This window comes from Chelonia mydas, chromosome 2 (genome assembly GCF_015237465.2).
Source record: "Chelonia mydas isolate rCheMyd1 chromosome 2, rCheMyd1.pri.v2, whole genome shotgun sequence".
Lineage (NCBI taxonomy): Eukaryota > Metazoa > Chordata > Testudines > Cheloniidae > Chelonia > Chelonia mydas.
The window spans coordinates 199,662,325-199,690,229 of record NC_057850.1 but is presented as its reverse complement, the minus strand read 5'-3'; the positions used below and the strand labels follow the sequence as shown (position 1 = coordinate 199,690,229).

Below are 27,905 nucleotides of genomic sequence, written 5' to 3'. Positions count from 1 at the left end.
CTGCACCAGCCCTCTGCCTTGCACAGGCTACTTGCCTCTGCTCTGGCTCAGCTGAGCTGTCTAGCACATCAAGGAGGGGGAGAGAAAGTCAAGGCTCCATCTGCTCCCCACTCATGCCCTGTCCACCTGAATAGGGCGAAGAGAGGGAGGTGAGAGATGAGGCTGTGATGTGAGATACAACTAGCCACCTAACTCTCCTGCACTGGCACATACTGAGGATCACAACTGCGCTCTCATTCAACAATTTAAAAGCAAGAGCTTTATTAGCTAGATAAGTAATTTTTAAAAAGTTGTTTAACTTCTCAGCAAGTTCAGGTCTTAAATTAAATACACCTGGTGACTCAGGCCAGACTTTAAAAAGAAAGAGACACTGGTTAAGGTAAATTTTCAAAGCACTGAATAGAGTTTTAGCCAGGAAGCTCCCTTTACTGCTTTGAAATGTCACAAGTGCACTTTAGTGAGTGACTCTTTCCAGGAAGCAACAAGATTACAAAAGTAAATCCATACCCCAATGCCCAGCATCTTGCAAAATATTTATTTTTAATAATTCCATATTACTGACAAAATGAAATGAATGATGATCAGATGATTAAAAAGCCTGGCGCCTTTTAAAGAGAATGAAAATAAAGTGTCTCATTTCAGGCTTTCCCCACATACTGTCTCCTAAAAAGAGACTGTAGAGCAAGCACAAACTAATAGTAAACAACACCAAAACTTTGCACATGTTACACAAACACCTCTACCCAGATATAAAGTGGTCCTCGGGAGCCAAAAAATCTTATCGCGTTATAGGTGAAACTGCATTATATCGAACTTGCTTTGGCCTCAAACATTTCCGTTATTAAGTCACTTCCCGCCCCCTGACTGACCCCTCAGAACCCCCGACCCATCCAACCCCCCCCGCTCCTTGTCCCCTGACTACCCCCTCCAGAGACTGCCTGCCCCTAAACACCCCTCCCAAGACCCCACCCCTATCTAAGCCCCCCTGCTCCTTGTCCCCTGACTGCCCCCTCCAGAGAATCCCCTGTCCCTAATCACCCCCGGGACCCACCCCCTACCCAACCCCACTGCTCCCTGTCCCCTGCCTGCCCCAACCCCTATCCACACCCCCACCCCCTGACAGGCCCCCAGGACTCCCACACCCTACCCAACGCCCCATTTCCCATCCCCTGACCGCCCCACCCCTAGAACCTCCAAACCATCCAACCCCCCTGCTCCCTGTCCCCTGACCTACCCCCTCCGCCTGAGACCCTCTGCCCCTTATCCAACCCCTCGGCCACGCCCCGGCACCCTTAACACGCGGCTCAGAGCAGCGTGTCGGAGCCAGACACGCTGATCTGCCGGAGCGCGCAGCCCCGCCCCCCAGAGTGCTGCTTTACCGTGTTATATCCGCATTCGTGTTATATTGGGTCGCATTATATCGGGGCAGAGGTGTAGTATCTTCTGTTTGAGAACATCAGAGTGCTTTCAATTCTTTTAAGTAGATCTCACAACACCTTTGTGAATTAGGAACTATTACAACATATCCATTTTATTGATGGGAAAATCAAGTCACAGAGAGTACCATGATTTAATGATTTGCATACGGTCTAGACACAAATCAGTGGGAGAAACGGGAATGGAGTACAAAATACTTGAGTACAACCCTGTCAAAGATCCTAGGTACATTCGTGGGTGGCTAGCCCAAGCCACTGCCCATGCCACCACAGCCACACTGCTATTTTTAGTGCACTAGCTGGAGCAGAGCTAGCGCATATGTGTCTATTCTAACTGGGAATTACAGCAGTGTAGACGTACTCCTAAATAACAACACCTCACAGAGAACTGCTTAATCATTCATCCATATAAATTAGACTTCAGTCATGGAATTATAAAAACTGATAACGTCCAGACATGTATTCATGTCGGCCCTGATTATACACATGCAGGCAGTCCCTGACCCTTGAACAGAAAATTTCTGAAGTCAATAAGGCTCCTTATGGGCTCAGCAGTTTGCATGTCTGGCTCAGACTGCAGTATTAGTCCCTTAATTGGTAGGACCTTTTTCCCTCCACCGCTTTTAGTTTCTACATATTCGCGACATCGTCTCATAGAAATGGTGTGTCTTTACAAAGACCTATGCTAGCCAACATGCCAAATACATGCTAGCTTTAAACAGGCTTCTCTTGCCAACTGCAAATGAAGTGACATTATAGATTTTTTTTAAAAAAAGCATACCAGTTTGCAACCATCTCCAACTAGTCATTTTGATTAAACCAAATATATTCTGTTATAGATATTTTAACACAGAATATTTTAAAACACTTGTTTTGTACAATACAGGTCTTAACATAAAAAGGTTTAATTCTCAGCCCAGGCTATCAAGATGATCAGATATCCAGTAAATTATGTAAATATTTTCAGATGTTCTCAAACATGCAGTATAAAATTTTAAATAAAGTAAGAAGTGTGTAGTATGTGCACTGTTCGGGAATATACAGTGTGCACATATATTGCTGACAGTCAGGGCAAACCACAGGGGGTCATATTTACAACTGAAAAAAATGCTTACCTGTTAATGTAACTTAGAGCAACATATGTTGGCTGTTGTAGTTCTTGTTTCTCTAACACACGTGGGTCTGTATCTGTAATAAAAATACAAGTATGAATTTGCAATATTTGTACTGAAATATAGGAGTCTATAGCAACATATCTGAAGAAGAAAAATGTAAAGTAGCTAAACCCCTTCTTAGAATAAGCTCAGTACAGCACAATCATTTGGTCATTCATTCATAAACAACAAGATATTGCATTACTTTTCAAGGGAATTCCAAACATCAACAGTGATAGAATTTCCATCTGTCATACAAACGTCATAATCCCTCTCATAAATATTAGTTTTCATTGCTTACAGCAACCACGTTGGCATCGTTTCCACAGTTTACACTGTTAAAAACGAAATAGAGCCAAAAATTAAAGATTTCTTTTAAGACATTTCTAAAGTTGATCAACAAATTGTGACACTTTACAAAAGGACCAGTTTTCACAAACAGCTATCTGTTGAGGTTCATCATCTATTTACCTCAGCACACACAAATTCTGCTTCTTCTCCTACCCTAACTCTTTCAATCAGAAATGCACATGAAAGTACACATGTAGCAAAATATATGCCCAGCAGAAGATCGCCCTTCGGAAGCACAGAAGCAAGCATTCGTCAATTTCCACTAACACTGACTTTACAGTTCAAGAATGAACTGTACCTGGTTTTATGCACTAGTCTTGTTCAATTCAACTTTGCTGTTATCTAAGCAAAGAAGCAGTCTTAGTCCATGTTGCTGAAATGAAGAAGAAAGAGCATACACATTTTTTAAAAACAAAAAAGTAGTTACTAAAAAAAAAAAAAAGGATAATCTTGATTTTAAAAATGCAGCATGGCCTCATGTTCCAAAACAGCCCCTTTAGAAATTAAAAACAAAAAAGGTTTTAACAAAATGTGTATCATGCAGATGAACATGACCATGCAGTTGTTATCACAAACTGCGTGCATGTCTTTAACACCAATTCTATGGGCAACTTATGTTTCCTAACTATGAAGAATGCAGACTGTTTTACTAAATAGCTCTCTATAGTACTGCTGGTATCCATCTTTCATTTCTCACTGCAAAGAATATTGTCAACACACTTATGCAATATTCTAGACTGAACCTATTTTCTCCACACAACTTTAAGCCATGTTATTTTTCAAAAGTTCATTTCCCTAATATTGTCACATGTGCTTTTGAGCTAGTCAGCAGCATCTGTATTCTATTTAAAAACATTCCAGTAATAATCTTAGGCCCCAGCTCTTTAGCCCTACACAGGTAAAACTTCCATCAAAAGGAATAGCAGTTCTTGACTGAGGAGTACAAGATTATTCAGCCCTCAGTTCTAGTCAATTAACATTTTGTTTAATGAGTGCAGTCACTCCTGGGCTGCCATAAAGCTTAAGAATAATTCAAAAAGACTTCCCTCGCCCCCCCAGATTTGTTCCATGACAACTCAGACTCTATGTTTGACAACATACTTCACCAACACGCCCATACATAGATGGAAACTTACAATGACAACATATTTGATTGAGCAGGTTCAGAGAACAGTCACATATACATACATAGTGTCAAGCAGATCAACAACCCATAGCCAATTACTTTTAACAGGAAACAGACCTTTTCTTATGTCTGAAAAGCAGTTGCAGACTACAGAGATTATAGCGATCACCAACACACAGTGCGCTGGACTGCTCTAACTGAAGATAGTGACAAATCAGTTATCTTATATGTTATCTTTATGCTCCACTCAACCAGGAATGGCAGGCTCAAACACAAAAAGATCTCTTTTATGTTCCTTTGCACTACTGTGAGACCTCCATTCATTTAGCAAGTCAAGCACGCAATCTGCGTCATGATGAACTCTGCTAGATTTACATCTTTGTGGTTCAAGGTCTACCATGGGACTGCCTTCATGCAGAATGTCTGCAGAGCATTATCCCCCGTCGGGGTCATCCTAAAACTGCTTCAACCCAAGTTTAGGCATCTGTGGCTAAATGACTGAAGCTTCCCTAATCCAGTTCTTAACTTGGATTAACCTTCATCAACAATGAACAGTTTCTGTGTCTGAATGAGGCAACTTTGGGGCTGGTTTGAGTCACATGTATACGTGGGAGAGAGGGGCTAAGGGAAAAACTTTATAGTGGAGTGTCCACCACCTATTTGCTTTATGGGAGCAGCTCCCCCTAGCACTGACGGAAGATAAGGAAGACCACATGACGTTCATCTTGATATGTCAAAACAGAGTGTGGGAAACTGTTTACCTAGCATCTGCGCGCAGGACAGATCAAAACTGAACCCTCAGATCACTGTTTGTAGCATCTTCTACTGGACCAACTTCTGGTAGTGAAACAGACAAGCTTTCGAGCTACACAGAGATCATATTCACAAATTGTCCAGGAACAGGTAGCAAAGGTCTCATGTTCTAGTATTCAAACTGATTACGAAATGTCTTCAGTGAAGGATTTTTGGTTTGCTAATCATTTGGTAATTACACTTCACACAGAGTGCTGTGTTGGACAGCTATACAAGTCATGAGGTATTCCTTCTGTTCTCTGGTTGGATGACATACATAACTCACCAAAAAAGCAAATATATATTGTGCAATTTGTAATTACTTTAAAAACTGCTTTTGCATTTGCACTTCTAAAGCTTGAGACCTTGAATGTATGCAGAAAGAAAACATAAAAGGGTAGTACATATGCTCAAGCTGAAATTCACTTTCAAATTTAAAGTTCCAAAAATGTTTTCCACTAGACTAATGAAAACCACATTTGCTTTTCTAAATATTTATTTTTCCCTATAATAATGTACTTTACTTGCACTTAGCACCTGTTATCAGACTCTCAAAGCAAAATTATTCATTGGCTTTTGGGGTGGAGCTTTAAAGCTCACCTATTTCCCCTTGTTTTTTCCTAACCCCCTCCCCCCCAGACGTTCTTGTTAAACCCTGGATTTGTGCTGGAAATGGCCCATCTTGATCATCATACACATTGTAAAGAGAGTCATCACTTTAGATAAGCTATTACCAACAGGAGAGTGGGTTTGTGTGTGTGGTGGGGGGGCGGGGGGGGGCGCGGAGAAAACCTGGATTTGTGCTGGAAATGGCCCACCTTGATTATCATACACATTGTAAAGAGAGTGATCACTTTACATAAGCTATTACCAGCAGGAGAGTGGGGTGGGGGGAGAGAAAACCTTTTGTAGTGATAATCACCCATTTTTTCATGGTTTGTGTGTATAAAAACGTCTTCTGTACTTTCCACAGTATGCATCCGATGAAGTGAGCTGTAGCTCATGAAAGCTTATGCTCAAATAAATTGGTTAGTCTCTAAGGGGCCACAAGTACTCCTTTTCTTTTTGCAAATACAGACTAACATGGCTGTTACTCTGAAACCTGCATAGGAGGGTGAAGCTGTGGGACCAACAGAAGCAGTTGCTGCTGTCTTCTGACCTTTTGGATAATTTCTTCTCGGTTTCACTCCTCCGAACAGCTTTCATTCCAGCTTCACATACTTGATTCTGCAAGACTACAACTAACTATTCTCTCACTACTCCTGCTTTTGTTCCAGTCACACAGGAAGACAAGACAAGACACAATGGGAGTAATTTAATTAAGCTGCAACTTTATTCACTTAACATATCTGGGGAATACTCGGCAATAAATCATATGGTGCAGGTCATAATTTTTTTCTTAATTGCTTCCATTTATTTGGGGGAGGGCTGCCATCCGCCCTCTCCTTTCCCAACCTGGGCACAATCAGCATAGGCACTGACTCCATGGGTGCTCTGGGGCTGGAGCACCCACGGGGAAAATTAGTGGGTTCTCTGCACCCACTGGCAGCCAAGCTCCCCTCACCCCCCACCCCTCCTCCTCCTTTTCCTCCCCTGAGCATGCTGCATCCCCGCTCCTCCACCTACCTCCCAGCATTTCCCGCCCGGCTGCCGCTAAACAGCTGTTTGGCGGCATTAGCATGCTCTGGGAGGGAGGGGGAGGAGAGGGAACGTGGTGCACTCGGGGAAGGAGTTGGAATAATGGCAGGGAGGGGGCGGAGTTAGGATGGGGACTTTGGGGAAGGGGTTGTAATGGGGGCGGGGCAGGGGTGGGAAGAGGCAGGACAGGGGTGGGGCATCGTGGAAGGGGTGGAGTGGGGCTGGAGGGGGGGGGGGGGTTGAGCACCCAGGGGAAAGTTGGAGCCTATGACAGCCAGCCCATTGCTGAGACCCCACCGTTCTCCCCTTGTATGTAAGTTCAGAGGGATGGGAAAACAGGGAGGGAGGAACCCCAACCTCCTTCTTCCAGCTTCCTTAGAGGATGCCTCCCCTAAATCCACTTCCAACTCCTGTTTATCAGGGAACTGTATCCCTCTGTAACGAGTAGCCACAAAGGATACCTGCCACACTTGATATCCACTAAGTGCAACATCTTGACCTAACCTCCTTATCTACCTCACCAGGTCCCTGACCTGAGAAAAAGCCTACCCCGCCTCCAGAGCCATCCCTAGCTATTCTGGGGCCCTGCAGGGTGTGTGTATGGGGGGCCTCAGGCCTGAAGACACGGGGGTAAGTCGACCTAAGCTACATCTACTCCAGCTACATTATTCATGTAGCTGGAGTAGCATAACTTAGGTGGACTTACCCTGGTAGTGAAGACAAGCCCATAGTCTTGAACCGTATTAGCTATTTCCTCATTCCTTACCCCTGACTTCCTCTCCATGGCCATGCCAGTACCCTTTCCCCTCCACATCCCTTCCCCTCATGCTTGCTCCCTTCACACATCTCATTTTCATTTCTTTATCTCCCTTTCTCTGCTCCCACTTCCATCCCACCAATTTCTCATTCCCCCCTAAAACTGTCAATGCAGTTATTGAATGAGATAAAATAAAAAAACATTATATAGATGTGTATAAACACAAATCAACATTTGCACATGACAAACCTAAGGTATCCCATGAATTTTTACTCCACTAACCCTTGTAGTTACTTCTCCTATTCCCTATGATCTTTTAGTGTGCTCTTTCTTATTGTGCCCTGCTTTAACTACAGGTAGTGTCTATTTTATTTTTCTGGATGGCACTAGCGACTTTGGGGTATATAATGAATGTATGCTATTAATTATTAGTAATTATTAGTTAAAAACTATTTTTTACTTACATCAGCTGTGAATTATTATACCCATTTTACTGTTGGGTAAACTGAAGTACAAAGAGATTAATTGTCTTACTCAAGATTAAAGAGCAAGTTAGTGGCAGTGCCTGACACCAAAGCTATAAACCCTGACTCCAAGTCCCCTGCTCTCTTTCACTCTCTCTTCCCAAAGGCATTCACACAGACATTTCACATTGTTTTCTAAATATCATCCATTTGAATAACCAACATATATATTGCCCAAAGTTAAATTAATAGTTCCGATACCTGTGTTTGCGACACTGTATAGGTTGTACTGGTGGCGTGACAAGGAAAATATTACATGCACTCAAATGATAAAACAGATCTGGGTATCTCAAGAAGAAATATAAGTCTCTTACAAAATAAATATATAAAAATGCTCAGCCAATGTTTCCTTAAGTACTTGTAGGCTAGTAATCTTAGTACAAAGTTGCCTAAACAGTTTTCGATGGGACACCTATAGAGTTAAATGTATTTGCAGATGATGAATCTTCAGTATATCCCACTGCAAGCATTCACAAATCAGTGTACACAAAAAGCTGGAGGAATTGATCGGTTGTTGGTCCCACACAAGTTATCACTTTAACCACTTGCTTCCTGAGTTATTAGTGTGGTACTAATGACTCACTATTTTACTGCTTTCCTTAATTATATAGTGAAGCTCTTTAGATCCAGTAGAACAAAGCTTCACTTCCCAACTGCAAAATATACAAGCCACCTTCATTATTTCTTCTCTCTCACGCAATGCAATATGCAACACTGAATACATTTTATAGCATCTGGAGAGCAGCAATAAGCAGTTTTTGTAGCACAGCTCTTTACCCTACAGTTCTCTCTCACACACATCCCCCCTACAGTACTAGGTTTTCTAATGAAGCGTTCTAACAAGGGAACTTCTTCCCTTCCCTTCATATTGCATTGTTACTCTGCCTGTACACAGCTTTGCTATAAGAGATAGAACATAACGCTAATTAAAATAAAACAAAACATACAGCTACCCAGATGCTACTCTGCTTTGTTTGGTTATGCCACTGTTAAAACTTGAACATTGACTAAAACAGTCATGATATGATCAACTTCGGTAAATAATAGGATGTAAACACTTACATTTTTCATGCCAGTATGGCATGTTTTAAACTGGCAAGGAGACAAGAAGTGTCAGCACTTAACTAATCTGGTCTTCCAAAACTATAAATTACGATACTGCACCATCTTTATTTGGCTGTTGTAGGAAGCCAACCTTTTTCAGTGGAGCATGTTATAAAAAATGAATCACTGACGGCAGCACAAGTTCTGATGTTAGAATGTAACATCCTTCCAACTCTTAACATCTTGCACACAAACACACTCTACAGTCTTCTTTTAAAACTCAGGAAGCAACTTTGTTTCAATAAGTGAAACAAACGAAACCCCAAAAGCTCACCCTGCCACACTGACTAAATATAATTTTCACTAATGCCAATTATATCCTTTTCTTTCACACAAACATTTTAGCATAAAACACACACTATTATAGTTACTAATTTTATGTCAATTTACTATGCTTAAATACAGAGTCAGTTTTAAATCAGGTATACACTCGATAAAGATCAGACAGTTTTTATAAGAAAATTTAATAAAGCTTATTAAAAAAATCTAAAAAAATAAGCCACAGTGACAACTGGCTTTATTCTCCACAGTCTTTTTTACCTTATGTAGTTATTGACACTGATGTAAGAGGGGTGAAAAACACGACCTAAATTACAACGGTGGCATTTTACACCCACTTTGCATTCCTTTCTAAACACAACAGTAAAGAATCAGGCACAATTGTTGGCAGCGAACTGAATAATAGCAGTCCACGGAGACAGAGTCTTTCACCTCTAGATCCCAGGTTCAAATCCAGCCTAGGTTGATACCTGAAAACTTTTTAAGAGGCCTTTAAAATGAGTTGATAGTCTTAATCCAGTTCCTGATGATCAGGTGTCCTTATTACAAAACTATTACTAGTACTATTTGCGATAGTCTCAGAAGAAAGACCAATGGCTGAATGGGGTGAAGACTGAACTATTCTTTCACTTCGTAGAGGTAGTCTTTCCAGCGCAGGGGTGAGTGTGCTGTCAGACCAGTGGTGAGAAAGCTTGCACTGCCAGGGCCTATATTGCACCAGTTTTGCATTAGCAGAGGACTTTAAGCAAAGATCATCAAAGTTGGGTGCTTGTAGTGTGGCACATAAATCCATATTCAGATGCAAAGTAAGTTGCCCAATTTTCAAAGGTGCATATCATCTGTAATTCTTACGGACTTCAGTGGAGTTGCATCTACTGCGTGTCTCTGAAAAAAAAAAATCAGGCCACTAATTTTGGCCCCTAATATTAAGTTTTAAAGCTGAGTCTTATCTCCAGAGCCAATCATTCCATCCCATTACATGAGCACTAAATTCACAACAACAGAATCACAAAATATTTTCAGGATTTTTAGAATAACTATTTCTCTGTTTCTAATAAATCGTAGAGAATGTGGACATTTCCCCAATATTTAAAAAAAAAAAAAAATCCTGGGTGATATTTTCAAAAATACCTAAATAACGGGAACATTGACTTTCAGTGGGACCTGTGCTCCTAGGTCACTTAGGGACTTATGAAAATCAACTCCTTAACATAAAATCAAAACCAATGCACAACATACTATTATAGGTTCTCAAAGGTCTCCAAATTCCCCATTAACTTCATTTGAAGAACATTCATGCACATATTACCACCTACACACCATCCAGCATCAGCTTCGAGTGTCTGTGTTGTATTTAACTTGGTATTTCACTTCACCTTAAAAACTGGCTGATATAAATCAGCTCAGCTCATTAATTATAGCTACTCTTCCCTAAACACTAGCTTACTTCAACTAATGTATGCCAAAAATATATATATATTTTTAGCTCAAAATAAAAGTCAACATTTTTTATACAGTGACAACATCTGAGAAACAAGAACCCTTTCCTGTTGTGTCACAGAAAAATATATCGTTTTTTGATGGATGCTGCAGAGGTATATGTCAATTCAGTGAACATAAGTAGAGGCAAACCTTGATCCATTCTTATATCAACAGCATAATTAATGAACAATACAATCTCCCTCCCTTTGCCTGTCTTTTTTTATTTTCACTGTAAGCTCTTCGGCAGGGACTGGCTAAGGCCTCTCTACATGGAAATTTAAGATGAATTAACTAAATGTGTGAAGTTAAAATATATTAGTTAAAGCCCATTTAGCTCCCATACGGACGCTCTCATTTTGAAATAAGTGGCTTTAGTTGGCTTCAGCTTAACCCATATCTTCAGTATGGGAACTATAGTGGCATAACCACACCACTGTAGCTATGCCAGCGTAACTCCATAGCGTAGAAACAGCCTTCAGCAACAGAAGTGGTTTTTCTGTTGTTATAGGAACACCACCTCTCCAAGAGATGGTAGCTTCTGAAGACCTAACTGCACCTACACTAGGGGTTAAATCGGCATAGCTACAGTGGGCAGGGATGTGGATTTTTCGGTGCCCCTACATTTTAAGTGTAGACCAGCCCACAATCTCAAACCGAGGCCACTTTACTTTTGAATGAAAACATCGAGGTAGGGGTTTAATGTGCTTAAGCCTTTAACTAAATCTATGTTACCTTCAGAGCTTCAGTTAATTCATCTTAACTTACTAGAGTGTCCCCGTTCAGACATGTTCTTACTATGTTTCTGCAGATCCCAGCACAATAGAGCTCTGACTGAAGCCTCTAGATCAGGGATGGCCAACCTGAGCCTGAGAAGGAGCCAGAATTTACCAGTGTACATTGCCAAAGAGCCACAGTAATATGTCACCAGCCCCCCATCAGCTCCCCACCCCCCATGCCTCCCACCCATTGGCAGCCCTCCCCACACCTCCCGATCAACTGTTTCATGGCTTGCAGGAGGCTCTGGGAGGGGGAGAAGCAAGAGCACGGCAGGCTCAGGGGAGGGGTGGGAAGGGGTGGAGTGGGGGCAAGGTCTATGGCAGAGCCAGAGGCTGAGCAGTGAGCAACCCCCGTCACATTGGAAAGTTGGCGCCTGTAGCTCCAACCCTGGAGTTGGTGCCTGTACAAGGAGCCACATATTAACTTCTGAAGAGCCGCATGTGGCTCCAGAGCCACGGGTTGGCCACCCCTGCTCTAGATGCTAATATAATACAAAATCCTTATTAATGATTCCATGCTTACTGGTGACTCAGCAACAGAACTGACCAGCTCACTTGGCATTTTCTGATTTTTGTACATAAAAACAGAATAAAAGAAACAAAACAAAACGGAATCTTTTATCAGTTAACATCTATTTGATTAATTTGTGAAAATACATAGTAAAATCAGACATCGGAAACATAGCAGTGATTCTAAAGTGCTGACAACACTTGGACATACTATGAAAAAAAATAATCAGGTAAAATTATGGATTTTATGATCATTTTAAATCTTTCAAGATCATGCTTTTAGCTTAATTATTGCAAGCTAATAATTGGTCATACTGCTCCTTGGGTATGAACAATGTAACTAAAAGTAACCTTTGGAGCTGTCATGTTATCTTCAAACAGGCAATTAAAGTGAAAAATGAGAGTGTGCATAACTTTCCAGCACTGTCTATTATATATGAAGAACACTACATACAAACAAGGGCAAGACAGTGGGATTCAACCCAAACATTTATCAGCTCAGTCACATCTTAATTTGTTTGCTTTAAAAATGCACTCTCCTGTCATTTTCTGGTCCTATAACTGTGGGTTCTGCTGCCATGAAAAGAGTTCTTTATTTCCTATTTACAAATTAAAAGGACTTTCCCTCCCATAACACAAAAACCTTTGGGGGTTAATTCATATCTTGAAGTACGGTAGAATGTCATTATTTGAACTTAGGCTGTAACAAATATGCTTGGATAACCACAGAATCATAGAACTGGAAGGGACTTTGAGAGGTCATCTAGTCCAGTCCCCTGCACTCGTGGCAGGACTAGTTATTTAGACCAGGGATCGGCAACCTTTGGCACGTGGCTGTCAGGGAAATCTGCTGGTGGGCCGGGACGGTGTGTTTACCTGCAGCGTCTTCAGGTTTGGCCGATGGCAGCTCCCATTGGCTGCAGTTCACCATTCCAGGCCAATGGGGGCTGCGGGAAGCAGCAGTCAGCATATCCCTCAGCCCGTGCCGCTTCCCGCAGCCCCCATTGGCTTGGAACAGCGAACCGCGGTCAGTGGGAGCTGTGATCGGCCAAACCTGCGGATGCTGCAGGTAAACAAACCGTCCCAGCCTGCCAGCAGATTTTCCTGACTGGTCACGTGCCAAAGGTTGCCAATCCCTGATCTAGACCATCCCTGCCAGGTATTTGTCTAACCTGCTCTTAAATCTCCAATGATGGAGATTCCACAACCTCCCTAGGCAAATTTATTCCAGTGCTTAACCCTGACAATTAGGAATTTTTTCCTAATGTCCAACCTAAACCTTCTTTGCTGCAATTTAAGCCCATTGCTTCTTGTCCTATCCTCAGAGGTTAAGAAAAACAATTTTTCTTCCTCCTCTTTGGAGCAACCTTTTACATACCGAAAACTGCTAGCATGTCCCCTCTCAGTCTTCTCTTTTCCAGACTAAACAAACCCAATTTTTTCAATCTTCCCTCATAGATCATGTTTTCTAGACCTTTAATAATTTTTGTTGCTCTTTTCAGGACTTTCTCCAATTTGTCCACATTCTTCCTGAAATGTGGTGCCCAGAACTGGACACAATACTCCAGTTGAGGCCTAATCAGAGCGGAGTAGAGTGGAAGAATTACTTCTCATGTCTTGCTTACAACACTACTGCTAATACATCCCAGAATGATGTTCGCTTTTTTTGCAACAGCGTTACACTGTTGACTCATATTTAGCTGTTGGTCCACTGTGACCCCCAGATCCCTTTCGCATGTGACAGTCATTAACCATGAGTTAATGGACAGGGGATCATGTTCCTGATTTGTTTCTATATTTGCAAGAAATTTGAATAGTAGGATTTGAGTTATCAGAATTTAATAGCAGTTGGTCACTTTAATTTGGGTTAGTCCACCCCTCTTTTTATTACATCTTAGCATCTAGATACAATGGTGAGAGGTGATATGTATGCAAGTGCGTATACACACATACACTTTTCTGTATAAATACATGCACAAATTACATGCATGCACATACACCTTAGATAAATGGAAAAGAACATAAATCATGAAGAAAATCCCTATGTCTAATAAGGTCCACAAACTTTATATATAGTGGACATTGGTTCTACACAGGTGTACAATAACTCCACTTTACTTACTCTTGATTTGCACCAGTTTACACTCATTGGGCTTGAATCACCTCTCATTTATAGAAAGAAAAAAAAATCTATGGTAAGTAAAATACGTAGGAAAATAAGCTTTAATAAAATAGCAGGGGGTGATTGTGATTCGTTAAGATAAGACTATATGTTATGACTACAACTCCCTAGTAATATTTCCACCATCTTATGTCTGAGATTATTATAATAGGATACTGCAAGGTGGATACTTACTACTTTGCACACAAATAAAAGGTAATTGTTGGTAACTAGCTGCAAATATACATATGTCACATACTGATGGCTCATGATCCTTTAGATGTAACTAGCTGCAAGCGCACTTCATATGCTATGATGATTTTCCACTTATGTTAATTAGTTTTTATTTGAAACCAATAATTATTACTGTATCACAAGGCAATAATTAATGGTTACTATGAGTGGATAAAATATTCATTAATCAAGTCAACAGACAAGAGACCTGCAGAGTGTTGGAAAGATCCTTACAGAAGAAGAGAAAAATGAAACTGCTGGGACTTTATTAAAAAAAAAACAAAAAAAAAACCAAATACAGGTTAAACCTATTCAGTTATATAGAGTTCAAAAGGTTTAAATCTAATGAGCAATCATCTAAATATCAGATTATATTGGGGACTCGCATCAAACTCCACAACTGTATTCTTGTATAGGTATGGCAGGAAACTACTTTTATTAAAATCACCAAACTTCACATATTAACTTAACCCCAAGAAATTTTGCCCTTACAGGATGTCACTGAGAAGTATTTTAAAAAAATAAAAATAAAGGAGAGCTACTCTCATTACCTTCCCAAAAGATAAGCAAAGAAAACAGGGAAGGGGTTGGAATGGGGGCAGGGAAGGGGTGGGAATAGGTGGGGCAGGGGTGGGGTCTCACAAAAGGGGTGGAGTGGGGGCAGGGCCAGGGCAGTAGGGGGTTGGTCAGTGGTGCGACCCTCAGGCCAATGTACTAGTCCTCATGTGGCCCTCGTGGTCATTTGAGTTTGAGATCCCTGCCCAAGTATCTTTCCAACTTACAGACACAAAGCGTCAGTTTTGGGCACTGGTCTTTTTGGCAGGTTGCTCTGCTACCACTGGACAGTTGGCCCAGTCCTGCCAACGAATTTGTGTGGGTGCAGAACCCCACGTAATTCAATGGGAGTCTACCCAAGCAGAGCCAGAGGGAAAACAGGGGCCAAAAATGGTTTTCATATAACTTTGACCATCTCTATCCTTGATTTACAAATTTCTTGCCACATATCATTTGTGTTTTTCTTAGTTGTTCAAATCAAGCATAAAAGAGTGCAGAGCACAGAATAAGTCAAACTATTGTTATTAAAATGAGTATCAAGACTCTCAATCTAGGATAAACAATTTTTAAAGCCCTTCATTTCTGGTTTTTAACAATTTTTACCAAAAGTTTTCCAGGTTTTATAAAAGCTTTTATTCGATTTTTACTGATTTTTCACCTGAATTTTGGATCACTCAAGTACATGAAAATACCAATTTTGTTAAACAAATGCAATACATTACATTAGTGTTTATGTTAATAATAAATTAGTTTAAGTGTATATGTGAGACTGTTAAGGTAAGCCAACATAATGGAAGATACATCACATATGCACGTGTGTGATGCATGTGTATGTTCTGTTAATGTACAGTGTGACAGGCTGGATCACAGAAACCCCCTGGGAGCTGCCACCTGATGTGCCAAGACTACTTCTGCCCCTGCTTTCCCTGCCAGCTTAGGACTCCAGCCCCCTTTCTTGCTGAGCCAGACAAGCCAGTCTGCTCCAACACAGACCCAAGGTCTGAACCACGTGCCCCAAACTGCAAGCTTAACTGAAAGCAACTTAGGAAGGGTTCCTATCCTTGACACTCAGATGCCAACTCCCAATGGGTCCAAACCCTAAATAAATCTGTTTTACCCTGTATAAAACTTATACAGGGTAAACTCATAAATTGTTTGCCCTCTATAACACTGACAGAGAGATATGCACAGCTGTTTGCCCCTCCCCCCCCGCCTAGGTATTAATACATACTCTGGGTTAATTAATAAGTAAAAAGTGATTTTATTAAATACAGTAAGTAGGATTTAAGTGGTTCCAAGTAATAACAGACAGAACAAAGTGAATTACCAAGCAAAATAAAATAAAACACGCAAGTCTAAGTCTAGTACAATAATAAAACTGAATACAGATAAAATCTCACCCTTAGAAACTTATTGAAACATCTCTTTCACAGACTGGACACCTTCCTAGTCTGGGCACAATCCTTTCCCCTGGTACAGCTCTTGTTCCAGCTCAGGTGGTAGCTAGGGGATTTCTCCTGATGACCTCCTCCCTTTGTTCTGTTCCACCCACTTATATATATTTTGCATAAAGCGGGAATCCGTTGTCCCTCTCTGGGTTCCCACCCTCTCCTTCCCAATGGAAAGCACCAGGTTAAAGATGGATTCCCGTTCAGGTGACATGATCACATGTCACTGTAAGACTTCATTACCACTTGCCAGCACACACCTATAAAGGAAGACTTACAAGTGAAACGGAGCCATCTACAGACAATGGTCCTGGTTAATGGGAGCCATCAAAATTGCAAACCACCATTTATGGCCCACCGTTTGCATAATTACAATAGGCTCTCAGAGTTATATTTTATATTTCTAGTTTCAGATACAAGAGTGATACATTTATACAAATAGGATGACCACACTCAGTAGATTATAAGCTTTGCAATGATACCTTACAAGAGACCTTTTGCATGAAGCACATTCCAGTTACATTATATTCACACTCATTAGCTTATTTTTATAAAATCATATAGAGTGAGTCACATACAGTTCATGAAACACCACGGCATAAACTGCTTTTACGTGCAATACTCTTACGTTTCTCTATCTGCTTCTTTTTTTCATCCTCCCATCCCCCAATATTAACCTGAATATTTACCCAGATTTTGCAACAATTTGCACATATTTTTAAATTTTTGTAACAAACACTGAAATTCCTGGGACATTTTAAACAAAATACAAATAAAAAATGAAGGTCCTTGCCAATTTTGCATAAAACAGGCAATTATTTCACCACAGTTGGTCCTCCTATTAAAAAAAAAAATACAAAATTTATAGGCTTTGCGTTTTTTAATTATTATTGCTCAACTATTCAAACACTTGTCCTAGCTTAGTTTTAATAATGTCTCAAAAGTCTGGAATAAATAAAACTTAATATAATTTTAAATAAAAGTTCAAAATATACCTCTTGACAGTTCTGATGTTTGAGGATTTAATTCCAAAATATTAATGATCTCCGGGAGTTAAAATAACGTAATTATATCCCAACTCCATGGCCAACTAAACCACAAACTGAACTTCAGTGGTACATATTTCATTTGCAATGTCATGAGATCTTCATTTTGGACTATCAACATAGCACTAAATTTTGATCTGTCATTGAAAACAGGCCACTTCTAATTTTGGCTTGCAGCACTGTAAAATGAACTGCTAAAGGCAGCTAATATTTCACATGTTAAATCTCTCCATCCTTCCCTGAATCAAAAACAGAAAGCTTAATGACAGAAATTATTTACTATACACAAACACATATGCTAACAAAAAAAAGTCTTCAATGCATTGGAAGAAAACTTAGTGCATATTTTACTCTTGACTCGCGAAAGTTGACATGGGGGCTAGCCTACTGTAAGTGCTCTGCGTGGTCTTGTGGGAAGCTCAGATTGGATTCCTAGTCCTGATTTCTCACTAGCAGGGGGTAGAAGTGCTGTGAACTCAGCACGCTCCTGGGAGGAGAGCCTTGCATCACGCCATACCAACCCCTCCAGCCAATGTAGGAACTGTATAGATATACTCTGGAGAAGTCCCATCCCGAAAGATGGTGATTGTAATATGAGAAGGTAGGGAACAAAAAACTTTGTGTAAACCAAGCTGGATCTGTGGATGCCAATGCCTGTTTGGTCAGCAAAGTCACTTAGACATGCTATATGCAAGTTTCCAGTCACTGCACACATATTACTCACATTCATAGCCAGAGAGGAATGTACTTCAATAATCTTTTAGTGGACCTGACCCTTTTTTAGGCGCGACTACATATTTTACCACAACCACCACGGTGTCAGACGTGAGGCTAAACACAACTCCAAATCTGTCATCACAATTGCCCATTAACTTCGGAGATCTGAGTCTACTGCTATAATAAAATAAATAAATAAATACCAGTGACTTAATTCCAAGTCTTAATTTTTCTTAAGCAGCAAAAGATGCCAATATAAACTCTTGTGGTTTATTTATTCTGTATACATATTAGCAGAAATCCCTAGTTGTCAGAAAACAAAGAAATTAAGAACTGATTTAAGTTAGGCTGTATTAAAAAAAATACATATGCTGCAGTACCTGTTAAAAAGTTTGTATATTCGTTCATTGGGGCAGCAACTAACTTTTGCTATAGAGTAGAACTTCAAGTGGTGTAAATTGTTATACCTCCAAGGAAATCAAGGGACAAGAACTGTCTCTGTCTCTGTGTTTGTTGAGCACTTAACAAAAGGCAGCCAGATCTTTGAAAAATGATGATGTTGGTTTTCTAGAATTTAAGCATTTTCAATACTGGTTCTTGAAAAAGTAGACTCCCTCTCTCTCTCTCTCCCCCTCCCTCTCTGTGGGTTTGTAATGGGAAATAGAGCATTTCACTTTTAGGTTACCAGTTCAAGTCCAGCTCGTCTCACTGGCAGCTGAAAATCATTACCAGCTGGAAGCTCTTTGGTATCTCATGTAAAATGATTCGGTGCTCTCAGTTCAGCTCCTAGTGGACAGGAGTTTACAGGGAGAGTCCACCCCAGACCTTGGTCAAAACTGGCACCCAGTAATTTGCATTCTCAGCAGAGAAGCCTGGATTGAATGGTGTTCTATGCTCTGAAAGCTCACCCCACCACATCAGCAACGAGACTCACCAGTGGAGAAGAGAAGTGTTCATTACCACTGTGCCTGCACTGCAGCGGGTTGTTTTCTGAATAGGTAACTTCGGTTTCTAGAGCTGTCAATCAGCATTAAATCTACTCAAAATTATCATAAAAAAATCAAATTGCATAAGGTTTCTACATGAAGAGTTGGGGGGAGGGCAGAGTTCAGGCCTCATTAGGAAAATGTTACAAACTCTTATCTGTCATGTCTAGCACACCCTGGCTGCAATTCTATTCTTGAAAGCTTCAGTACCTAGACTGATCTGACTGAATCCCTCTGAAGGTTATTAATTAGAAGAGGAATTAAAAAAAACAAAACTGCTTATGAATAAGGTCCTTACTGAAAGTTTAGAGAGGTAATAGCATGCCATTTGAGCTTCAAAATGTTGCATGTGTAGGTTTTTGTGAATGATTTAGTTTTAAAAAAATGAAAGCTTTTGTTTTGGATTTAAAAAATAGCCACTGCAGACTGCACAGCAAGCAGTGCCCATTTGCCTAGTGGACAGGAACCAGTGCTAGTGACTAGAAACAAAAATGAAGTGACTAGCCTACTTCACTACACCAACTGAGGAAAATGCAGAAAGTACAATAGTATAAATGATGAAAATTAAATTAGCTTTCTAAAATGTGCTCAGTTTTGGCACTCTAAAGTGCTTTTGGTAATGCAGGTAAACACATTTGCTCTTTAAATGTGTGGAGGGGATTAAATTGTCAGTGGTCCCTCTTACATATGTTTTAACTAGGAGTTATGTAATCTTATTTTAGAAGATCCTCAAGATCAAACATAAACATAAAAACCCGCATTGACAATGACTAGTCCCTTATGCTCAGGAAAGTCACTGGGTTCAGGTTCATTCTGGGAATTTTCTTTCAGCCAGTGCTGATACCATACCGACACCTTGTGGTCAGCTTTATTATAACACTTAAAACATTCTAAACCTGGGGGTGGAGGAGAGAAGGGGGAGAAGCATCCTATAATTTTACTTGAAGAAAATGGTTTAGGCTGAAATTTTCAAAGAAGCCCAAAGGAGCTGTGTGTCCAAATCCCTCCAAAATTAAATAAGATGTGAGCACCTAACTTCCTTAGGTTCTTTGGAAAATCCTAGCCTTAAAAAACTGTTGAACTTCTTAAAGGGAGAAAGTTAGTTTCAGCACAATTGTGGGAGGAACAAATATGCTTGGAGTTTTAGAACAATAACACTGGGCTACCAGAACAGAAGTTGTGTCAGCATTTCCATGACAGGTCAACTTTGTCAGGGATCTATGAGGTTCAAATTTGACACATTATTTCATCTCACTCAGGTTTTCAATTTTCTAAGTGAAGAAAAAATAATTAGATGTTTCTTATAGACATGGTTTATCCTTCCATAAAGTCACTGACAAATAAATCATTTTTCATGTGAAATTTGACAGGCTATTAGACTTTCACTCTCACAAGCACATGAAAGCACCCAAAAGTACAAAGAACTGAATTATTCTACTTTTTGAGAGTGCTTTCTCTGGATGGTCCAGCAGTCAGAGCACAGGACAGAGTCAGAAGACCTGGGATACACTGCTAACTTAGCCAGTGACTGGCTGTATGACATTGTCACTCAGAGGCCCTCAGCCCAGCCTCCATGTGTGGTGTGAAGGATTTTTATACCCAATTTGTGAAGGATTTGTGAAGGATTTTTATACCCAATTTTAAATAGGGATTCAGCAGTGCACACAGCAGTTGAATTTAGAGTCAGCCTTTTCTCTGTTGTGTATTGAACTAAGAATGAAATGCTAACATAATTCTGAATTTCCATGCTTTTATGATTTTAAGTTCGAATCTAATAGTACTGTAACATGCTTGAATTTTCATATTTTAACTCCCACATTTCCTCTAGGTATTTGTTTTTCAAGCCACTCCTTCAGTACAGAAGGCTATTAACAATATTTTGCCACTTACTTTAGTCCTAACAACCTAACCAAAGCCAAACCAAAACATTCTCAACTAAACCAAGCCAAACTTTTAAAGTTTTATTATTTTTTAAAAAGGCTTGAAGGATAACTTGGAAATAGAAATATTTAGGGATAAGCTTTTTAACAACAACAAAAGAGTTTTAAAGCATATGTAGACTATTACACTTAACATCAAGGTCCTTTAGCACTACCATATAGGTTTTTGAGGGTTAGCGTATTATCTATAGAAGAAATATGTAATCCTGTCATTGAGCACAATGCCCCCAGACCGACCATTAAATACTATGTTCAGGATAAACTGTAAAGAATTTCTCAGTGTAATGCCAAGGAGAGAGAATAAAATGATGGTGCTATAAAGTCATTATATGCATTATGGCAATGATCACCTTGCTCACAGAAATACAACCGGAACACAGAACAGCTCCTCAAGTCAATACTTATTGTAATTTACACAAAATTAAATTACAACCACGTATAATTTATAAAATGTGTAAAATACACATCACTACCAATACATACAATTAGACCAATATGAAGGATAACTTCTCCACGGAAACACTGTAAAACCAATTATATCCGCTTCCTTAATTATCAAAGGTAATATCACGTGAGCTGAAAGTCCTGTATTCATTTAATTTTTATAATTTATTAGAAGAAACATAAAAGCATTACCGATTTGGTTCATAAACATTGCATTAGACACACCATTAACTGAAATGGCTTTTTTTTTTTTTTTTTGATCCATGGCTCAGCCATAGGAAGGCATTTTGGTTTATTTTTCACTGGCACACAAACTGAGCAAATCCCACTGAGGTTTTTGTCACTTAATCTGTCCAGGTAAAAAGACTCCAGAAAGACTGTATTAGAACTTCTCAGAAAGAATGTAAAACCTCAGTACAGAAATCCACCGTTTCACTGACAGGACAAGAACATTTTGTGTAAATATAAGGTTCTTCACAGCTGCATTCTCTTCTATTTAAAAGGCTACAGACTTTTGTTTTTCGACAGGATCTATATGTCATGCATCTAGACATAGCATCAGCTCAACAAGATAGTATTAAGCTGGATCTGAATGTGGGAAATTAGATTAAAAAATCCTATGTTACTAGGATTAAGATAAAGATATTACATCATACATCTGAGGAAATACAGGTCTTACACAGTACAGTGTTTTCTTCTGGAGTAAACAAAGCCATGAGTTTTGAGACACCCATTGGAAAGGCTTTTGTGCATCATGTGGCTATACTTGTTTAATTTTGATCTCTGCTTTCTGACAGACAAAGCTTCACTCCCAGCTCAGTACAACCTTTAAAAAAATACTACTGATCAACTTCAGAAACACTGTTAAATTCACTGTATTTGCAGGGTGTGTAGCAATTTAATTATGGATGATCCAGAAACACTAAATTACCCATTATTTCAGCTCAGCTTTTAGTTACTAACCATCAGAACCCTGAAGAACTCAAAGAATTATTTGCAATTATGAAAAACAGAGTAGGCAATCTTCAGAGTACTGTACATATTGTAGATATTTTATGAATACTTCTTGAATAATAGTTACTCTTATTCATTCAGACAACAAAGTTGTTATTTAGGGTATTTTTTTTTATAGATAGTGCTATTCTATAAAGTAGAAACATACTTTTTTGGAGGGGGGGGCAGGAAGGGCTTTTGTAACCCCAAGGATACTATCTAATGACAGTGGTATTATTTATTGATTTGGACATTACTATCATCAATATCAAAAGAGGTACAGTCCTGTATTATAAGCATAAAGTCTAGATATAATTTTTAAAAATAATTTAAAAGTCACTATTCTTTATAATAATCTTTCTGGAATCTTAAATCCTAAATCTGTTGCTTTACTGAAGAATTAAAAAAGAAAAATCAGAAGCTACTATTTAAAGAATACACTGCCAAAACACATTTAAAGTTAAATGAATTTTTAAAAATTCAAGTTGGCAACACTCCTTTAAAATGAAATTTTTTCTCGGGTCAAGAGAGCTGTGTATCAACTTCAGCACAATTCAACCGCAACCATGCCCAAATGGCTTCATTTGGAACTCTCTTTGCACACAGTCCTGACACACAGATTAACTTGCATGTTATTTTAAGGAAACTAATATGAATTTTGGGAGAGATGAGACATTAAAGTCACCAGTGAGCATGGTTCATCCTGTTCCTTAAGCATTTTGGCTGCCTCTACAGGCATAATGCCGCTGGGCACCTCTACTCAAGTGAAGCAACGTACTCCTTCCCTACCTCAGAGCACAGTTTTCATTCCTTTTATATTCTTCCCTAAGACTAAGGCTACAGGTATGATTACCTCTTGCTCTGAAGAGAGAGTGTTACTGATCTGCAGAGGGGAGCACACGGATGCCTGCTAACCTCTGTGTTACAGTGACTCTGTAGCCTTTCACTATAGTCATTCAACTTTCTCATAATTTTGATATGATGATGAAGAGTATCTTCTATGGGGTAAAAAACTGATGAAGCCAGTGTGAACTGAGAGACCTATAAGAACAGCTTAAAGAAACTTTCTGAGTGGGAGAGTAGCAGAGTGTTTGGGTATGAACTGAAAACGAGAAGTTCTGAAGCCCTGTGAGACAGTAAAAGCTGCATGTAGTTCCAAGATTCTTTTGCCAGCCCCAGTCCAGAAGCCAGAAGAATAAACAGAATAATTTGTAAAACTATTTTAATAGGTTAATTTTTTTGAAGAAACATATCCAAAGATTACTCTTTAGTTGGAACCTGTTGATGTCAAGTGCTAATTTAAAATGCAATAGTACTTTTCTGTAGGGGTAACACACATTAATGCCAGGCAGTTAAAATCAAGGCCCACAATTTGGCTGAATCATAAAATCTTCAGCCACCACTTACCACAGGTTTTCCTCTGCATCAGCGCAGAAACTGGGCTCACTACTCCAAGTAGGGTATTGCTCTTGCTTCACACCTTCTTCTGCGTACACATGTATCTCCTTTTCCATTACATAATTTAAAAAAAAAAATCTTTTAAGTGAACTCAATGCTGGTGAAATGTACCAGACTGACAGGTGCAGAATCTGAAGCCTTATGATTTATTCACAGAACAAACAATACTGGCAGTGCCACTCCAAGCTTTCCCATCAATGCCACACGGTGGGACCATAGATGTCTGCTGGAAAGAGAACAGCTTATTCTCTATGTCCATTCAATTCTAGGCCTCTTTACTGAGACTACCAACAAGGATTTCAGCTTGCAGTCTGGACAACTGTCCAGCTAGAACAAAGCCAGATTATCAGCTCATTTCATAGAGACCCTTGAATAGATATCAGACATGGTAATGGATTTTGGTCATTCCTGTTATGAAAGCATTGATGACCTGGAAGAAGCTCCTATGAGTTCTTTGTTAACAGATCTGGCCATTGAGTCCTATAAATGGGAATTTCAGTTGGTTTGATTTTTAGCTTTAGTTTTCTGTTTTTAAGTCAGTTTGTAGTTTCTTTCCTTTCCCGAATTGACCACTTAGTCCATGACCAGAAAGGATCCACTTCCGACTTGGACAATCACCCCATAGCCAGAGGCCCTAGAATAACCTGCCTGCCACCACTGCTCCTGCAAGCAGCAACTGCCAAATAGGGGAGCAATAAGAGGGGTATCTGTAAGATGCTTCATAAGAGATTCAGGCCCAGGAGTGGGACAGAAGGACTGGATCATTAAGGCAGTGGGAAGAGGATGACATTGATTGGGTATTTTTTTTTTTGACCCAGCTAACATCGCAAAGTATCACTGGCTAAGACTAAAACTTTGGCAGCACACCACTGGGTAAGAGAGTTTGGTTACTGATCCACTCAAACTCCTTTTCTCATTCCTATTTAAAATAACTACAAGAATACAGATAAATCCATTAAAAAAAGATTCCAAAGGCGATTTTGGGTCAAATTTTCAAGAGCAAAGTACAGACGTCTGGAGAAGGATGTCCTTGTAGTTAACACACTGGACTGGCCTAGGAGCTCTGGGTTCAATTACAGCTCTGCCACAGCCTTCCTATGTGATTTTGGTCGAGTAATTTCTCTGTGCCTTAGTTCCCATCAGTTAAGTGGGAAGAATAATTCTTTCTATCCTCTCACCCTTTGCCAGCCTCATCTATTCAACTTTTTAAGTTCTTCAGGGCATTGATTGTCTCTTACTGTGTGTGTATATGTACACTGTGTATCTGTTTTGTACAGCCTTGTGATACTACGGAGAAGTGACTACGTGGTCCACCTGAATTTCCCTATTCACAGAACTGCCACCACTCTCAGGGTGTGAGCTCTGATAGCGGAAGGAGATTCCATGAATCCAGTCATCTCTACCAATGCATTTTGAGTTGAAGGTGTCTTTTTGCTGTCTTTCCCCCTCCCTCCCCTCAGATGATATAGCATGACCACCACCACCTGGATGCATTACAGATACATTTTGCTTGTCCTTTGGGTGTGCCACAGGTTTTCTAATGAGTGCAAAAGTTTTGGAAGTATTTTTTCCAGCAATTTGCAAAATGTGAGAATTCACTTGGGAAATGTGAAGCGCAGAACTGAAGTTCTAATGACAAGGCCACTAGTTCAGTAACTCACCCGGTGGAGGAAACAACCATGAGAAAAGACACTATTGCAGATAGAAGCCTATTTGAACAAATGTTATGCATTTGTATTTGGAAGTGAGGTGCAATCCCAAGGAGATTTATGCAGCTATTGTGCAGCAATCAGTTTGGCTGTTTGCAGGAAGCACTTCATGTCTGGCCCTGCTTTAGATCACTCCTACAAACTTTTTCCATGGGCGGACTATTCCTTATTTATCCACTAATGGGTTCTTACCCTTTCCTCTGAAGCACCGGTACTGGTGACCGTCAGAGACCCAATATCAGACATATTTTAATTGACTACCTAAGCACGGACTTTAAGCCCAGTAGCTAGAGTCTGAGGTCTATTTATATCCTGCCATAGTTCCAATCATAGAACTCCTAGCGGAGTTGTGGGAGATCTTAGAATCATAGGTTTAGAAGAGACTGCAAGGGTCATCTTGTCTAAACCCCGTATCTTAATGCAGTAGATTGAAAGAATTTGGTATGTAGCAGTGTCACCTACCTACGTCTGGCTTCAAGCCAGCTGCTGCCTCAGTTTTGCCTCACTCCCGACCTTCCAACCTGGTTTTGTTACTTCAGTGACTTGACTCTCTGGCCAAGTCATAAAAGACAAAGTCCACCCTTTCCAGAGTATCCAAGTCCAAGCCCCCCAGTCTCAACAGACATTCCTTCCTGAGGGTCTGTTTTGTCTCATCTTCTCATTCTCTGCCCTGCCCCAGTGCTGGGGACAGCCTCTCCTTCCTGAGGGTTTGTCTTCTCTTCAAACTTCTGCCACTCTTCAGCCTGCCTTCTAAATCTGGCTCTCAGGTGTTCCCAGGCTCTGTACAGTCTCTTACCTCATTTCCTTCTGGGTTCCTTTGAGTTTCAACCTGTTCTCTACAGAGGCTTCCTACCTGGGCTTCCAGGAATTCCCAGGGCTTCCTACCTGGAATCTCCCTTCTCCCCATTTAGCTCTCCCCAGACTTCTGTGTTATCTCCACCCCAGAAGGCATAGTTTAGCCACATGACCTGCCTGTAACATGACCTTACTTATTTTCTTCACCTGGGGAGGTGAGCTAAGTGTGTCACAGGTGAGACTGGACCCATCTCCCCTTAAAGAGACAGTCAGCATGTGACAGGGTATAAAGATCAAACAAATAAATGTTTGATATAGTCAGATGGGATTTGGCTCTTTTAGAGTAGGTACACTCTAAGATTCAACATACAGTGTATCACTGCAATTAGATAACGTCTATGTCTATTTGTCCATGCCTCCTCTGGATTAGAAATGTGAGCAATCCCAAAGCAAACTCAGTGAACTACTGTACATCTGCTGGTGAAACTGAGCACTCACAGACAGAAATTTACGATTAACAATACTTAGAAAGATCTTACCTTAGACAAGTGGAATGTGAAGAAGAAAAAAGGCTAACGCTATTTGTCTACATTACTGCCAGCAGAGTAAAGACTGTCAAACTTTGAGGTGCAACATTGTAAATAGGCTGCAGGAGAGACTCTCAAGTATTTATAGAATGCTATTCACCACCATATCCAAACACTAAGTCAGCCGTGGGTGCCCTGAGCTAACAAAAGAGAAGGATCCAGTGTGAAAGACAGAAAATAATATATTTATAAAAAAAATCAAAAAGGAGGCCTTGGATTATATACACTGTCATGCTCCTGGCACAAAATCTGGCTGAAACACTGCAAATAATTTTATAAGCCTAGAGAAGGCACTGAAGAAATACAAACAGATCAATGGATGCCAGCAGTGAGAAATAAACAGTTTCAACTGCTTCATGCAACTAGAATCACATTGCAGCCAGATTCGTTGCCAAGATGAAGACTTGGAAAGCTTCTGTCAGACTATTTCCAGTTACAGTGCTTTATGAAAACACAAGAGATATGGTGTGCCTTGATGAGAAAAAAACAGTGTATATATAGGCTCATCATCCCTGAGCAAAAAGCACGAAGGTAAGTAGTAGTTGTTATGGATATGTCTCCATAAGTAATGGGTGTTATTGTTTTCAAGCTTCAGTTTTCATGTATTTTGTACTGGGGAAAAGGGGAGATTTACATTGTATGTTATAAACGTTCCTGTATTCTTGCACTGGCTGTCTGAAAAAAAATACTTTCAACTTACAATCATTCTTTTGATTCTTTAAAATGTAAAACGAGGATGCCAAATGTACTAAAATTAACTGGTTTTGCAAAATGCATTCCTCATCATTTTTAACCATTTTGCTTTTTGTTAAAAAGTTTAGGATCTACTCTCATTTTGATGAGCAATAAGGTATGCTACAGAAATCCACTGACCATTGAGATAAGAACAGATCACTAAGTCTG

At 40.0% G+C, this 27,905-nt stretch overlaps 1 protein-coding gene across 3 annotated transcripts in view; it reads right to left on the bottom strand.

The window, feature by feature from the left end:
- The window catches only part of JAZF1 (JAZF zinc finger 1), a 284,997-nt gene that overhangs the window by 137,881 nt on the left and 119,211 nt on the right, over positions 1-27,905 (bottom strand). For all 3 annotated transcript variants that reach the window (XM_007053643.4, XM_037890500.2, XM_037890501.2), the window contains one exon: positions 2,552-2,624. In XM_007053643.4, coding sequence (XP_007053705.1) covers positions 2,552-2,624 — 73 coding nt within the window. The remainder of the gene's footprint in view (positions 1-2,551; positions 2,625-27,905) is intronic.